Source organism: Salmo trutta, chromosome 23 (assembly GCF_901001165.1).
Source record: "Salmo trutta chromosome 23, fSalTru1.1, whole genome shotgun sequence".
NCBI classification, from domain to species: domain Eukaryota; kingdom Metazoa; phylum Chordata; class Actinopteri; order Salmoniformes; family Salmonidae; genus Salmo; species Salmo trutta.
In genome coordinates, this window is record NC_042979.1 from 37,618,533 (window position 1) to 37,633,631 (window position 15,099).

At 42.4% G+C, this 15,099-nt stretch overlaps 2 protein-coding genes across 2 annotated transcripts; both read right to left on the reverse strand.

The window, feature by feature from the left end:
• Positions 1–45: 45 nt before the first annotated feature.
• LOC115159983 (D-dopachrome decarboxylase-A) lies at positions 46–1,707 on the reverse strand. Its single transcript, XM_029710183.1, has 3 exons — positions 1,512–1,707; positions 1,146–1,321; positions 46–628 (listed from the first exon to the last, which is right to left on the reverse strand). The coding sequence occupies exons 1-3, from the start codon at positions 1,617–1,619 to the stop codon at positions 556–558; spliced, it is 357 nt and encodes a 118-aa protein (XP_029566043.1). The 5' UTR covers positions 1,620–1,707; the 3' UTR covers positions 46–555.
• A 9,793-nt stretch (positions 1,708–11,500) lies between these two features.
• On the reverse strand, positions 11,501–14,781 carry LOC115159986 (coiled-coil-helix-coiled-coil-helix domain-containing protein 10, mitochondrial). Its single transcript, XM_029710185.1, has 4 exons — positions 14,573–14,781; positions 13,762–13,999; positions 12,116–12,257; positions 11,501–11,733 (listed from the first exon to the last, which is right to left on the reverse strand). The coding sequence occupies exons 1-4, from the start codon at positions 14,617–14,619 to the stop codon at positions 11,714–11,716; spliced, it is 447 nt and encodes a 148-aa protein (XP_029566045.1). The 5' UTR covers positions 14,620–14,781; the 3' UTR covers positions 11,501–11,713.
• Positions 14,782–15,099: the final 318 nt, after the last annotated feature.

Consider the following 15,099-nt stretch of genomic DNA (forward strand, 5'->3'; position numbering starts at 1 on the left):
AAGAAAAGATGGTTTAAAGAACACAGACACTGGACAGAGGAACTCTGTATTTTTGATCAATTTGATGTTATTTTAATGGACAAAAAAATGTGCTTTTCTTTCAAAAACAAGGAGATTTCTAAGTGACGGTTGTGTATGTTAGTCATTATGATTCTTACTACCAAAACAGCAACAACAAAAAAATATATAACCGCATTATCCAATGTTCTTGTGATATGAAATTAATAGTTGAAATGACATAGTAATAACATTGAATACAAGTCAATTGACTTACATTTCCTCTAATCAGGGTATTTTATCATCTAGCTTGTCAAATGTGTGGTTCTGTTTACTATGGCAGACATGTACAGTAATATAAATGAATGAGTCCTGGTTCCAGGACATAGTTTCATGGGGACAAATTCCATAATCCTAAAATGCTATGCAAGTGTTATTGACGACATGTGGCACTCATGTCCAATTGAGTGGTGGAAATCCAGTGACAGGGTTTGTCCTCTCCAATGGCAACTGCTGTGGAATGGATGCTTGAAGTCACTCTGTCGTCCACAGTGCCTCCTACAGGTAACTCATAACAGTACCTTTCTTTCCAACCTGATGTGGCTCCAGTGCATAGAACCTGATCACGATCCTGGAGAATACAAGTTAACCTATAATAAGATTCATGTAATGCAAATCATATACACAAAAATCATGTTTATATAATTAAAATCTACTAAATGCAATATTATATTCATGCAATATCAAATGAAATCCAGTATATAGTAAATACATATTTGACATGTATATTCCCTTTGAATGATGCTGTTGCAAGGCAGTGGAGCACCTTACTTACAAGCCTTAGGCTATAATCAACAACTTATTGTATTAGTAGCCTTTCCCTAAACTACACATCTGCACTGTCTATAAATCCAGAAACACCATGGCATAACAGATAAGAAACTTGCTAGAGAAGTCAATGTTGAATTGTGCTCTAAAGAGGTTGCAAGATACAGGAACTGGCCATAACTGAGTTGAGTTGGACACTCCCACTTTCAATATCAGAGGAGGTATCACATGACATGGCCTTTATCCACAGCAAGCTCCTTATCGTCTGCATATGAAAACTAATGATTTGTAGCATATTACACACATAATCAGCTACTAACCTGTCCTCAGTAAGACCAAGTTCTCCAATAAGAAAAGGTAAGATATTGGCACTATGTTCCTTGTTCTTCTCCGCTGTGTCAGTGACACCGATGGCGGACACAGACAGTATGACGCACGGAGCGCAAGTTCCACACATGAGCATTGGCAGTCCAGGTTTCACCACCACTATCATTCTCTACATTAAAAAAAGACAACATAAATACACACACGAGCACAACCTAGCTAAGCTACGGTGAACTGCAATCTCAATAGAGAATGTGTTGTATTGGTGATATTGTGTAACCTCTGCTCTTTAGCTGCAGTGAGGCAACTTCACTTAGCGTTATTAACTATAGTAACGCAGTGAACCAGAGCTACCTACTCACCTCTTCGGGTTTGCCTAGAACAGCAGCTGTTTTGGACCCTAGCTTTTTCAAGAAATCCTCAGGAAACTTACTAGCAGGTAAGTTACTTTCCAAATCAATGAACGGCATGATGATTTTGTAAAGAGACCGTTCTGTCAGATGAGATGGCTATAGGGGTCAGTTTACTGCGAGCGTTCACTTTTTTCGAGAAAGCGATTGCACTTCTCTTCTGCCCATTGGTCCGTAGAGAAACGCCTCATGAGCTCATGAGGCGTTTCTCTACGGACCAATGGGCAGAAGAGAAGTGCAATGTCATGAGGCGTTTCTCTACGGACCAATGTCATGAGGCGTTTCTCTACGGACCAATGTCATGAGGCGTTTCTCTACGGACCAATGTCATGAGGCGTTTCTCTACGGACCAATGCGCAGAAGAGAAGTCTGTTCCCACCCAGGCTCATATGCATTATTCACGATATATTTGATAGCAACCGATAGCATGAAATCCTAATCAATTGTGGACATTTGCTCTCCTTTATGAATTTTGACATTAAAGCTGCAAAATGTTGCGACCCAACCAAATTTACATTGAAATGTGTGTTACAGATCTGTCATTCTCATTGAAAGCAAGTTTAAGAAGCAGTAGATATGTTTTATGTGTTCTATTTCTATGCTTCCCCTTCTTAAGTTTCCGTTTTTCTTCTGTTACTTTGGGTTTTGTACGCCAGCTTCAAACAGCTGAAAACACAATATGTATGGTTGTGGAAAATATACACTGCTCAAAAAAATAAAGGGAACACTTAAACAACACAATGTAACTCCAAGTCAATCACACTTCTGTGAAATCAAACTGTCCACTTAGGAAGCAACACTGATTGACAATAAATTTCACATGCTGTTGTGCAAATGGAATAGACAACAGGTGGAAATTATAGGCAATTAGCAAGACACCCCCAATAAAGGAGTGGTTCTGCAGGTGGGGACCGCAGACCACTTCTCAGTTCCTATGCTTCCTGGCTGATGTTTTGGTCACTTTTGAATGCTGGCGGTGCTTTCACTCTAGTGGTAGCATGAGACGGAGTCTACAACCCACACAAGTGGCTCAGGTAGTGCAGCTCATCCAGGATGGCACATCAATGCGAGCTGTGGCAAGAAGGTTTGCTGTGTCTGTCAGCGTAGTGTCCAGAGAATGGAGGCGCTACCAGGAGACAGGCCAGTACATCAGGAGACGTGGAGGAGGCCGTAGGAGAGCAACAATCCAGCAGCAGGACCGCTACCTCCGCCTTTGTGCAAGGAGGAGCAGGAGAAGCACTGCCAGAGCCCTGCAAAATGACCTCCAGCAGGCCACAAATGTGCATGTGTCTGCTCAAACGGTCAGAAACAGACTCCATGAGGGTGGTATGAGGGCCCGACGTCCACAGGTGGGGGTTGTGCTTACAGCCCAACACCGTGCAGGACGTTTGGCATTTGCCAGAGAACACCAAGATTGGCAAATTCGCCACTGGCGCCCTGTGCTCTTCACAGATGAAAGCAGGTTCACACTGAGCACGTGACAGACGTGAGAGAGTCTGGAGACGCCGTGGAGAACGTTCTGCTGCCTGCAACATCCTCCAGCATGACCGATTTGGCGGTGGGTCAGTCATGGTGTGGGGTGGCATTTCTTTGGGGGGCCGCACAGCCCTCCATGTTCTCTCCAGCGGTAGCCTGACTGCCATTAGGTACCGAGATGAGATCCTCAGACCCCTTGTGAGACCATATGCTGGTGCGGTTGGCCCTGGGTTCCTCCAAATGCAAGACAATGCTAGACCTCATGTGGCTGGAGTGTGTCAGCAGTTCCTGCAAGAGGAAGGCATTGATGCTATGGACTGGCCCGCCCGTTCCCCAGACCTGAATCCAATTGATCACATCTGGGACATCATGTCTCGCTCCATCCACCAACGCCACGTTGCACCACAGACTGTCCAGGAGTTGGCGGATGCTTTAGTCCAGGTCTGGGAGGAGATCCCTCAGGAGACCATCCGCCACCTCATCAGGAGCATGCCCAGGCGTTGTAGGGAGGTCATACAGGCACGTGGAGGCCACACACACTACTGAGCCTCATTTTGACTTGTTTTAAGGACATTACATCAAAGTTGGATTAGCCTGTAGTGTGGTTTTCCACTTTAATTTTGAGTGTGACTCCAAATCCAGACCTCCATGGGTTGATAAATTGGATTTCCATTGATTATTTTTGTGTGATTTTGTTGTCAGCACATTCAACTATGTAAAGAAAAAAAGTATTTAATAAGATTATTTCTTTCATTCAGATCTAGGATGTGTTGTTTAAGTGTTCCCTTTATTTTTTTGAGCAGTATATATTCACAGTTGTTTATATGGTACAATTACTCTCTACACTGTACTTGCTTGTTTTGTCACATAAACATAATTTTTGCAACCAGAAAGTGGTGGAGCAATTTCTGCATAGTGCATCTATAAATTATTGTGTTCTTTAATTATAGGATTTATTACCTTGTCTTTTTTTACCAACTGTTGTGATAATTTTATTTGTATTGTCTTATTGTCTATTGATTGACTCTGCTACTTTACATTTATTCTGCAGTTGAGAAAGAGCTGCAAGTAATACTTTCATTGTACTATTTACCTGTGCACGTGACAAGTAAACGTTGATTTTATTCTATACTTTATTCAAATATAATATTATTTGTGCAGAATAGTGCTGAGCGATTAAACATCACATTTTTTTGTGAGCCCAAAGTGCAGTTTCTCTGGGGGTGCGTTCGTAAATTCACTCTGACTATCTATTCCGATTTCAGAGTGCTCTCGTCTGAGTGTGCCAGAGTGCAGAATAACTGATGAATTTACGAGACGCGCAACACACGTTGAATATGACCTGTGTCAGTAAAGGTCGGCAAAAAACGTAATTAAATTGTTGCCAGCAGCACAGTTACAGTCACTAACGCTCTAGATAACATGAAAACAGCCTAACCAGTTCTGCTAGGAGGAGAAAAATGGGGTGTTCTTATGTATGTCTGAAGGGAGTTGTAGTTTTAATTAAACATATTCAACCTAGTTCAGGTCAGAAACGTGGTAATTAACTACAATCCCACAATCCACTGCGCCATTTCCCCCGAGGTTTCACTCTCGCCAAAATAAGCCAAATGCGTTTCTATGAGCTTATTTTGGACCTATACTTGTCGCCTGCCTTGAGCATCTCGTCATTATATACAGATCTCTAGACGGATAGACTTTTACGCCTTACGTTAAGTTAAATACACACAGATTTGGTATTTTATTAGGATCCCATTAGCTGTTGCAAAAGCAGCAGCTACTCTTCCTGTAGTCCACACAAAATATGAAACATGACATAATACAGAACATCAATAGACAAGAACAGCTCAAGGACAGAACTACATACATTTTCTTTTAAAGCACACGTAGCCTATATATCAATGCAAACACACAAACTATCTAGGTCAAATAGGGGAGAGGGGTTGTGCCGTGAAGTGTTGCTTTATCTAAACCAGGTATGCTGTTTATTTGAGCAATATGAGATGGAACAGCGTTCCATGCAATAATGGCTCAAAATAATACTGTACGCTTTCTTGAATTTGTTCTGGATTTGGGGACTGTGAAAAGTCATGTCTGGTGGGGTAAGTGTTCATCAGAGCTGTGTGTAAGTTAACTATGCAAACAATTTGGAATTTTCAACACATTGTTTCTTATGAAAAGAAGAAGTGATGCAGTCAGTCTCACCTCAACTCTTAGCCAAGAGAGACTGGCATGCATAGTATTCAAGATGGTGAGTTCAAGATGGCGCCGATAGAGATGGCAGCTTTGCTTCAAGTCCTTAGGAAACTGCAGTATTTTGTTTTTTTATGTATTATTTCTTACACTGTTAGCCCAGAAAATCTTAAGTGTTAATACATACAGCCTGGAAGAACTATTGGATATCAGAAAGATGTCAACTTACCAGCACAACCAGCACTACAAACAGGAATACGACTTTCCCAAAGCGGATCCTTTGTCTACACCTCCCAGGGCATTTGAACTGATTCCAGAGGCAGACCCAAAACAACGCTGTCAGAGGAGAGGGTGCCGGAGCGAAATTAGGGCAAGAGTTGCTTTCCAAAGAGATATCCGGGATTGTAACATACTCTGTTTCACAGAGACATGGCTAGCCGGGGACATGCTGTCGGAGTCTGTACAGCCAACGGGATTTTCAGTGCATCACGCCGACAGGAACAAACATCTTTCTGGTAAGAAGAAGGGCGGGGGTGTACGTTTCATGATTAACAACTCATGGTGTAATTGTAACAACATACAAGAACTTAAGTCCTTTTGTTCATCTGACCTAGAATTCCTCACGATCAAATGCTGATCGTATTATCTCCCAAGAGAACTCTCCTCGGTTATCGTCACAGCCTTGTATATCCCCCTGCAAGCGGATACCAAGACGGCCATCAAGGAACTTCACTGGACTTTATGCAAACTGGAAACTATATATCCTAAGGCTGCATTTATTGTATCTGGGGATTTGAACACAGCTAATCTTAGAATTTAGGTAGCCCTGTTCTATCAGCATATCGATTGCAGTACACGAGCGAGTAACACACTCGACCACTGCTACTCTAACTTCCGCAATGCATACAAGGCCCTCCTCTGCCCTCCTTTTGGCAAATCTGACCATGACTCCATCTTGTTGCTCCCCTCCTATAGGCAGAAACTAAAACAGGAAGCGCCTGTGCTTAGGTCTATCCAACGCTGGTCTGACCAATCAGATTCCAGGCTTCAAGATTGCTTTGATCACATGGACTGGGATATATTCCGGGTAGCCTCAGACAATAACATTGACGTATAAGCTGACTCGGTGAGCGAGTTTATAAGGAAGTGTATAGGAGATGTTGTACCCATTGTGACTATTAAAATCTTCCTTAACCAGAAACCGTGGAGCAAAGCATCAGTATGGAGACAAAGTGGAGTCGCAATTCAATGGCTCAAACATGAGACGTATGTGGCAGGGTCTACAGACAATCATGGATTACAAAAAGAAAACCAGCACCTGTCGTGGACATCAACGTCTTGCTTCCAGACAAATTAAACAACTTCTTTGCGCGCTTTGAGGACAATACAGTGCCACCAACACGGCCCGCTACCAAAGACTGTGGGCTCTCCTTCTCCGTGGCCGACGTGAGTAAAACATTTAAACGTGTTAACCCTCGCCAGGCTGCCTGCCCAGACGGCATCCCTAGACGCATCCTCAGAGCATGCACAGACCAGCTGGCTGGTGTGTTTACGGACATTCAATCAATTCCTATCCCAGTCTGCTGTCCCCACATGCTTCAAGATGGCCACCATTGTTCCTGTTCCCAAGAAAGCTAAGGTAACTGAACTAATTGACTACCGCCCCGTAGCACTCACTTCTGTCATCATGAAGTGCTTTGATCATATCACCTCCACCCTACCTGTCACCCTAGACCCACTCCAATTTGCTTATCGCCCCAATAGGTCCACAGACAATGCCATTGCCATCACACTGCACGCTGGCCAGGTCGATGAATACAGCTGCACAGTAATGTCTCTTATCGATGGCAGTTATGATGTCGTTTAGGACCTTGAGCGTGGCTGAGGTGCACCCATGACCAGCTCTGAAACCAGATTGCATAGCGGAGAAGGTATGGTGGGATTCGAAATGGTCGGTAATCTGTTTGTTAACTTGGCTTTCGAAGACCTTAGAAAGACAGGGTAGGATAGATATAGGTCTGTAGCAGTTTGGGTCTAGAGTGTCACAAAGGGGATGACCACGGCAGCTTTCTAATCTTTGGGAATCTCAGACGATATGAAAGAGAGGTTGAACAGGCTAGTAATAGGGGTTGCAACAATTTCGTCAGATAATTTTAGAAAGAGAGGGTCCAGATTGTCTAGCCCGGCTGATTTGTAGGGGTCCAGATTTTACAGCTCTTTCAGAACATCAGCTATTTGGATTTGGTTGAAGGAGAAATGGTGGGGGCTTTTGCGGATTGCTGTGGAGGGTGCCGGGCAGTTGACCGGGGTAGGGGTAGCCAGGTGGAAAGCATGGCCAGCCGTAGAGAAATGCTTATTCAAATTCTCAATTATAGTGGATTTATCAGTGGTAACAGTGTTTCCTAGCCTCAGAGCAGTGGGCAGCTGGGAGGAGGTGCTCTTATTCTCCATGGACTTTACAGTGTCCCAGAACTTTTTTGAGTTAGTACTACAGGATGCAAATTTCTGTTTCAAAAAGCTAGCCTTAGCTTTCCTAACTGCCTATGTATATTTGTTCCTAACTTCCCTGAAAAGTTGCATATCACGGGGGCTATTCGATGCTAATGCAGAACGCCACAGGATGTTTTTGTGCTGGTCAAAGGCAGACAGGTCTGGAGTGAACCAAGGACTATATCTACAGTGAGGGGAAAAAAGTATTTGATCCCCTGCTGATTTTGTACGTTTGCCCACTGACAAAGAAATGATCAGACTATAACTTTAATGGTAGGTTTATTTGAACAGTGATAGACAGAATAACAACAACAAAAATCCAGAAAAATGCATGTAAAAAATGTTAGAAATTGATTTGCATTTTAATGAGGGAAATAAGTATTTGACCCCCTCTCAATCAGAAAGATTTCTGGCTCCCAGGTGTCTTTTATACAGGTAACGAGCTGAGATTAGGAGCACACTCTTAAAGGGAGTGCTCCTAATCTCAGTTTGTTACCTGTATAAAAGACACCTGTCCACAGAAGCAATCAATCAATCAGATTCCAAACTCTCCACCATGGCCAAGACCAGAGAGCTCTCCAAGGATGTCAGGGACAAGATTGTAGACCTACACAAGGCTGGAATGGGCTACAAGACCATCGCCAAGCAGCTTGGTGAGAAGGTGACAGCAGTTGGTGCGATTATTCGCAAATGGAAGAAACACAAAAGAACTGTCAATCTCCCTTGGCCTGGGGCTCCATGCAAGATCTCACCTCGTGGACTTGCAATGATCATGAGAACAGTGAGGAATCAGCCCAGAACTACACAGGAGGATCTTGTCAATGATCTCAAGGCAGCTGGAACCATAGTCACCAAGAAAACAATTGGTAACACACTACGCCGTGAAGGACTGAAATCCTGCAGCGCCCGCAAGGTCCCCCTGCTCAAGAAAGCACATATACATGCCGTCTGAAGTTTGCCAATGAACATCTGAATGATTCAGAGGACAACTGGGTGAAAGTGTTGTGGTCAGATGAGACCAAAATAGAGCTCTTTGGCATCAACTCAACACGCCGTGTTTGGAGGAGTAGGAATGCTGCCTATGACCCCAAGAACACCATCCCCACCGTCAAACATGGAGGTGGAAACATTATTCTTTGGGGGTGTTTTTCTGCTAAGGGGACAGGACAACTTCACCGCATCAAAGGGACGATGGATGGGGCCATGTACCGTCAAATCTTGGGTGAGAACCTCCTTCCCTCAGCCAGGGCATTGAAAATGGGTCGTGGATGGGTATTCCAGCATGACAATGACCCAAAACACACGGCCAAGGCAACAAAGGAGTGGCTCAAGAAGAAGCACATTAAGGTCCTGGAGTGGCCTAGCCAGTCTCCAGACCTTAATCCCATAGAAAATCTGTGGAGGGAGCTGAAGGTTCGAGTTGCCAAACGTCAGCCTCGAAACCTTAATGACTTGGAGAAGATCTGCAAAGAGGAGTGGGACAAAATCCCTCTTGAGATGTGTGCAAACCTGGTGGCCAACTACAAGAAACGTCTGACCTCTGTGATTGCCAACAAGGGTTTTGCCACCAAGTACTAAGTCATGTTTTGCAGAGGGGTCAAATACTTATTTCCCTCATTAAAATGCAAATCAATTTTAAATTTTTTTGACATGTGTTTTTCTGGATTTTTTTGTTGTTATTCTGTCTCTCACTGTTCAAATAAACCTACCATTAAAATTATAGACTGATCATTTCTTTGTCAGTGGGCAAATGTACAAAATCAGCAGGGGATCAAATACTTTTTTCCCACACTGTATTCCTAGTTCAAAATTTTTTGAATGGGGCATGCTTATTTAAGATGGTGAGGAAGGCACTTTTAAATAATAGCCAGGCATCATCTACTGACGGGATGAGGTCAATGTCATTCCAGGATACCCGGGCCAGGTCGATTAGAAAGGCCTGCTCGCAGATGTGTTTTAGGAAGCGTTTGACAGTGATGAGGGGTGGTCGTTTGTTCGCAGGTCCATTACGGATGCAGGCAATGAGGCAGTGATCGCTGAGATCTTGATTGAAAACAGCAGAGGTGTATTTGGAGGGCAAGTTAGTTAGGATGATATCTATGAGGGTGCCCATGTTTACGGATTTGGGGTTGTACCTGGTAGGTTCATTGATCATTTGTGTGAGATTGAGGGCATCAATCTTAGATTGTAGGATGGCTGGGGTGTTAAGGAGAGTGATAGAGTGCTGCATCAGATGACCTGGCCTCCACAATCCCCCGACCTCAACCAAATTGAGATGGTTTGGGATGAGTTGGACCACAGAGTGAAGGAAAAGCAGCCAACAAGTGCTCAGCATATGTGGGAACTCCTTCAAGACTGTTGGAAAAGTATTCCAGGTGAAGCTGGTTGAAAGAATGCCAAGTGTGTGCAAAGCTGTCAAGGCATAGGGTGGCTATTTGAAGATTCTCAATTATAAAATGTATTTTGATTTGCTAAACTTTTTTTGGTTACTACATTATTCCATATGTGATATTTAATAGGTTTGATGTATTCAATATTATTCTACAATGTAGAAAATAATAAAAATAAAGAAAAACCCTTGAAAGAGTAGGTGTTCTAAAACGTTTGATCAATAGTGTAAGTTTCTTCAACAGGTTATGGTCAATAATATCAAGGGCTGCACTGAAATCTAACAGTACAGCTCCCACAATCTTCCTATTATCAATTTCTTTCAACTAATTATCAGTCATTTGTGTCAGTGCAGTACATGTTGAGTGTCCATCTCTATAAAGCATGCTGAAAGTCTGTTAATTTGTTTACAGAGAAATAGCATTGTATTTGGTCAAACACAATTTTTTCCCAACAGTTTGCAAAGAGCTGGTAGCAAGCTTACAGGTCTACTGTTAGAACCAGGAAAGGCCGCTTTACAAATTTAGTGTAAGCAGAATTACTTTGGCTTTCTCTAGGCTCAGATTAAAGCTTTGACAAATAGTGGCTATTGAGTCAGCTACCATCCTCAGTAACTTTCCATCTAAATTGTCAATCCCAGGAGGTTTGTCATTATTGAGCGATAACAACTTTTCCACCTCTCCCACACTAACTTTACAGAATTCAAACTTGCAATGCTTTTATTTCAGATCATGAGATGGTATGTACACAACACTACAGCGAGATGAACAGAGACAGTTCGTGAAAGTATGCCTTATCTACGTTGAAGAACGAGTAAAATGATTGTCAGACACCTCTGCAGCGTAGGCTACTTAGGTAGGCTAGCCTAGCTAACTAGGATGACTAAATACAGCACAGTATGGGGAGCACATAGATAACATTAGGTTTGGCTGGCAGACTGCTACTGCCTGAGCAGAAATTACTTTAAGGAATGAAAAACTAAGTAATCAAATAAAAGTAATTTACACAATTGAAACAGTATTATTTAATTATAATTTTCTATTGATGTCCTACCCAATGTGGACCTGACAGAGACAATGGAATATCTTAAATGTTTTGGCAATTGAATAGCATAAGCATAAATGCTCACTATCCTTGGCTTTGGAATTTTCATAAAAGCTTTTTCATAATGTATTTCATGTTTAAAAGAACACATTAAATTTGGACATCAAAAAATGCGTTGTGTTAATTGTCTTTCATCTAGGCACCCACTTGGGTACCATCATCTACTGTACCTGCCCATTGTCCTCATCTGAAGCACTTAATTCCCAGGATCATGTTAACAGATGGATAACCAAGGTATCTGACCATCCTTACTTTAAAAAAAAAATTAAAGACTGAACAGGCCTCCAGCAGAAAGTAAACAGCAGCTCTTTATTTCACAATATCATATACATTACCAAAATAATCAAACAGCACACATTTCCTTACATGTCAACAAACATAATTTCTTTCTTGCAATAGTGGAGTTAGTTGAATAGAGTTTATTTCATGACCAAGTGGCTCATCTGTCTACAGTAGGTATTTATCCTAACATGGTGTCTTGTTATGACGCACAACATCCTCTCTCAAACCAGTGATGTCACACCTGAAGGAAAAACAACCAAAGACAAGGTCAATTCATTTGTAAAATAACAATCTGCAAATCATATTCCAAAATAGTTAGTATTTATCCTTTTCTGAGCCCTAAGTTGATTTAAAAATGAAATAAAACAAGCACATGCAAGACACTGACCAAAGCAAGCACATCCATGTCTTGTGTTGAAATACACATAGCCAAGTCTTAACTTCTAAATCTGACTAATACTGTATCTTATGGTTATACCACAGAATTATAGATCAGTCTTTTGAGCAGAAATTGAGTAGACTTGCATGTTCTATTTATTCTAAGTCATTGGTTTAACCAAGTGTCCTGTGATACAATTGGGTGTTCATAATTCCTAGCTACCAATCATTAAGGAGAGCCTTACCGTGTGAGCCCTTGCACTGTTTGAGCGCCTCATTGAAGCCCTCACACAAGCTGAGGTCAGCCTGAGTGGTGGCGCAGTCCAGGAACTGTCGCACCTCAAACATGCATGGGCCCGGCTGGGATGAGGCAGGTCGAGGGGCCTCCTGTAATGGCACAGACATACCCTTAATAAGTCACCTGTCAAAGGTACTGTAGACATCTGCATTACCATTAACAAGCACTGATTTGACTACAGTGTGACAGACATTATCTAAATCTCCATGCCATCTCAGGTACATTACGCAAGATTTCCACCTGCCCTTTATATCTATGATATAGTAGTGAAGTGAAATTGCTTGATTGAAGAATAAAAATGTTCAACACTGTTGAAGCTATAAAAGTGCTAGTTTACTGAAGAGTGACTGGTTCCAAGCTGTATTCTTTCATGTAAAATCATTTCTGCATAGTTCACCTTTAAACTGGTTCTGCAGAGATTTCATAGGACAGTATTGACAAGCTAGCTTAAAAATGTTGCTTGTGTATCTAGAGCCTTCCTTTGCTATGGCTAGGCCTACATGATATTCAGCATCCAAAACCGCAAGGGCAGGTTGACATGATTTAATACTTAGCGCAGTCAAATTCATAAACTATAACATAGAATCAATACAACAACCACTTGTTGGAATCATGGCACTTTTCAAGACATCCCATGCTTCCTTTAAAACAATAGATCCTTCATTGTTTGCAACTATTAGGTATAGATATTGTAACACTGTCAGCGCCAGATGATGCTCTGTTTTCGTTTAGACTCAATGTCTGACATCAAGGAGTCTAATGTGACTCTTCTTGGGCGGCAGGCAGCGGGGAAGCTAAGAGCGTTAGGCCAGTAACCGAAAGGTTGCTGCTTCGAATCCCAGAACCGAATAGGTGAATCTGTCTGTGCCCTTGAGCAAGGCACTTAACCCCAATTGCTCCTGTAAGTCAGGCTGGATAAGAGCGTCTGCTAAATGAGCTCACTTAGCTGAAGAAAGGAGTTTGGGCTTTCTAGGGCAGGTCTAGTTCTATTTTCAGAAATGCTATCAAGGAATCAAACTGCAACATATCAAACTGCGACGTCACATTTTTAAATACCCAAGATCCCGCCATCTGTTTTTTGCACACTTAAGAGAGAGTTCTTTCGGTTCTTCAACCATACAATACTGAATGTCCAACAACATTGTTTGGTTAAATTTTAAAATGCAATTTAAAAGCTGAAGGGTCAAATCACTTAGGGCAGTAGCTTATCTTCACCATGGCTGCCAAAGTCAGTAATGCCTCTTAGAGACATCCTCTGCTGTCCAACAGCCACGCCAAATTTAGTACTGTCAGAACAGACAGAAACAGTACATCTTATTTTGGGCTGTTGTTCTTTCCAGACAACATACCTACATTCAATTTGTTTGACAAAAAGGTAAGAATTTGGGAAGACCTCACCAGTACAATGTCCCAACCTGAATAGACCAAAACTTCCTTCTAGTCCATTGCTTTGGTGAAAGCAATAGCCTACGGTGAAAACTAATCTAGTTCTATCCCCTGTCAATGTTTCTGAAGAATAGAAAGCCATTTAGGAGTATTGTAACACTGCCTATTTCCGTTCACAGATTCTTAACAGCCCCCTGACCTGCTCACCTGGTATGTGCTGGCGGTGGGACTGGCTGTGTCAGGGCTGCCACCACTGAAGGCGCCGGTGAGGGCACTGCCCATGACATGGCCCATGGCAGAGCCCACTGCCACCCCGGCCGCGGTGGTGGCCATCTGTGCCATCAGGCCGGGTCCTTGGGGTGCAGCAGGAACAGCCAGGGCTGACGGGGCTGGAGCGACTGGGGACGGGGAATTTTGGGACGGGGGATGATAGGTCGGAGCTGAGCTGGAAATATATATAAAAAAAACAAACACAATTAAGCCAACATGGCCTCTAAAACGGAACAGCTACATAACTAAAAGGGGGAGGGGGGGTCAGACTGATGCAACATCACTCTGACGTCACTTGCACTGATTACAATTGTTATTTTGTTGCATCAGGCATCCCTGCACATCACCTGATACATTAGTAAGCAGCTGAGCTCTAATCATATGAACCCAAATAGATTACCATAATCTAGGATGAATACAGGCAAAACATCTTCTGAATGACAATAAGAAACAACATTTGTTGAAGTTGAATGGCATAACTTGGTATTTGGCTTGTGCAAACTTCACTAGGAAATGTTGACCTACCCAGCGCCCTTGGGGTCAATAACTGAAATGACAGGATCTCTGCTATTAGAAGTGTAAAAGTGATTTGGCAGTAGTTTAAGGCTGTATTTCTAAAACAGTTGTGTGTCATCCAATACAATTGTTATATACTACAATAACCTGTAAAATGCTACGCAAACGTGGCTGTAACTTTGTAATTAAACCGTCATCTGAATCGGTTGCATAATCGTTGAAAACACATTACCTGGCTGGTGCCGAAGAACGACTGGCACTGCGACTTCCTCTTGCCATTTTTGATGTAGATGTTCTTTACCACTTCAAGCTGTTTCTGCCAGGGTAAACTTGTCGTCGTTTATATAAAGAGTCTTCTTCCAAAGGCTGTTGTAACGTGATTGGGTCTTGATGACAGCCTGCACACGTGCCAGTGACCTTGTGTGGATTGTCTGGAGCGCATGCGCATGTATACGAGTAGGTATAAGTAAAAATAGCTTTAAAATGTGATTACCGATTTCCTGGAGTTCAGTACAACGATGCATTTTTTTTTTTACAATCACGTTACAAACAAAATAGGTACTTTGTTAATTCTTAATTCTAAAACTCTGACAACAGTTGTAGAGAACAGGTAAACAGATTATGAAAACTTTCTAGACGTTTCTCTGACTGCATAATAAGATTAGGCAAGCATGACAAGCTTTCAGTGACGTTCCAGTGTCCTCAAATCTCTGTTGAACTAGCCAATCCCTTAAAAAAATGCAGTTTTTAAACTGCAGT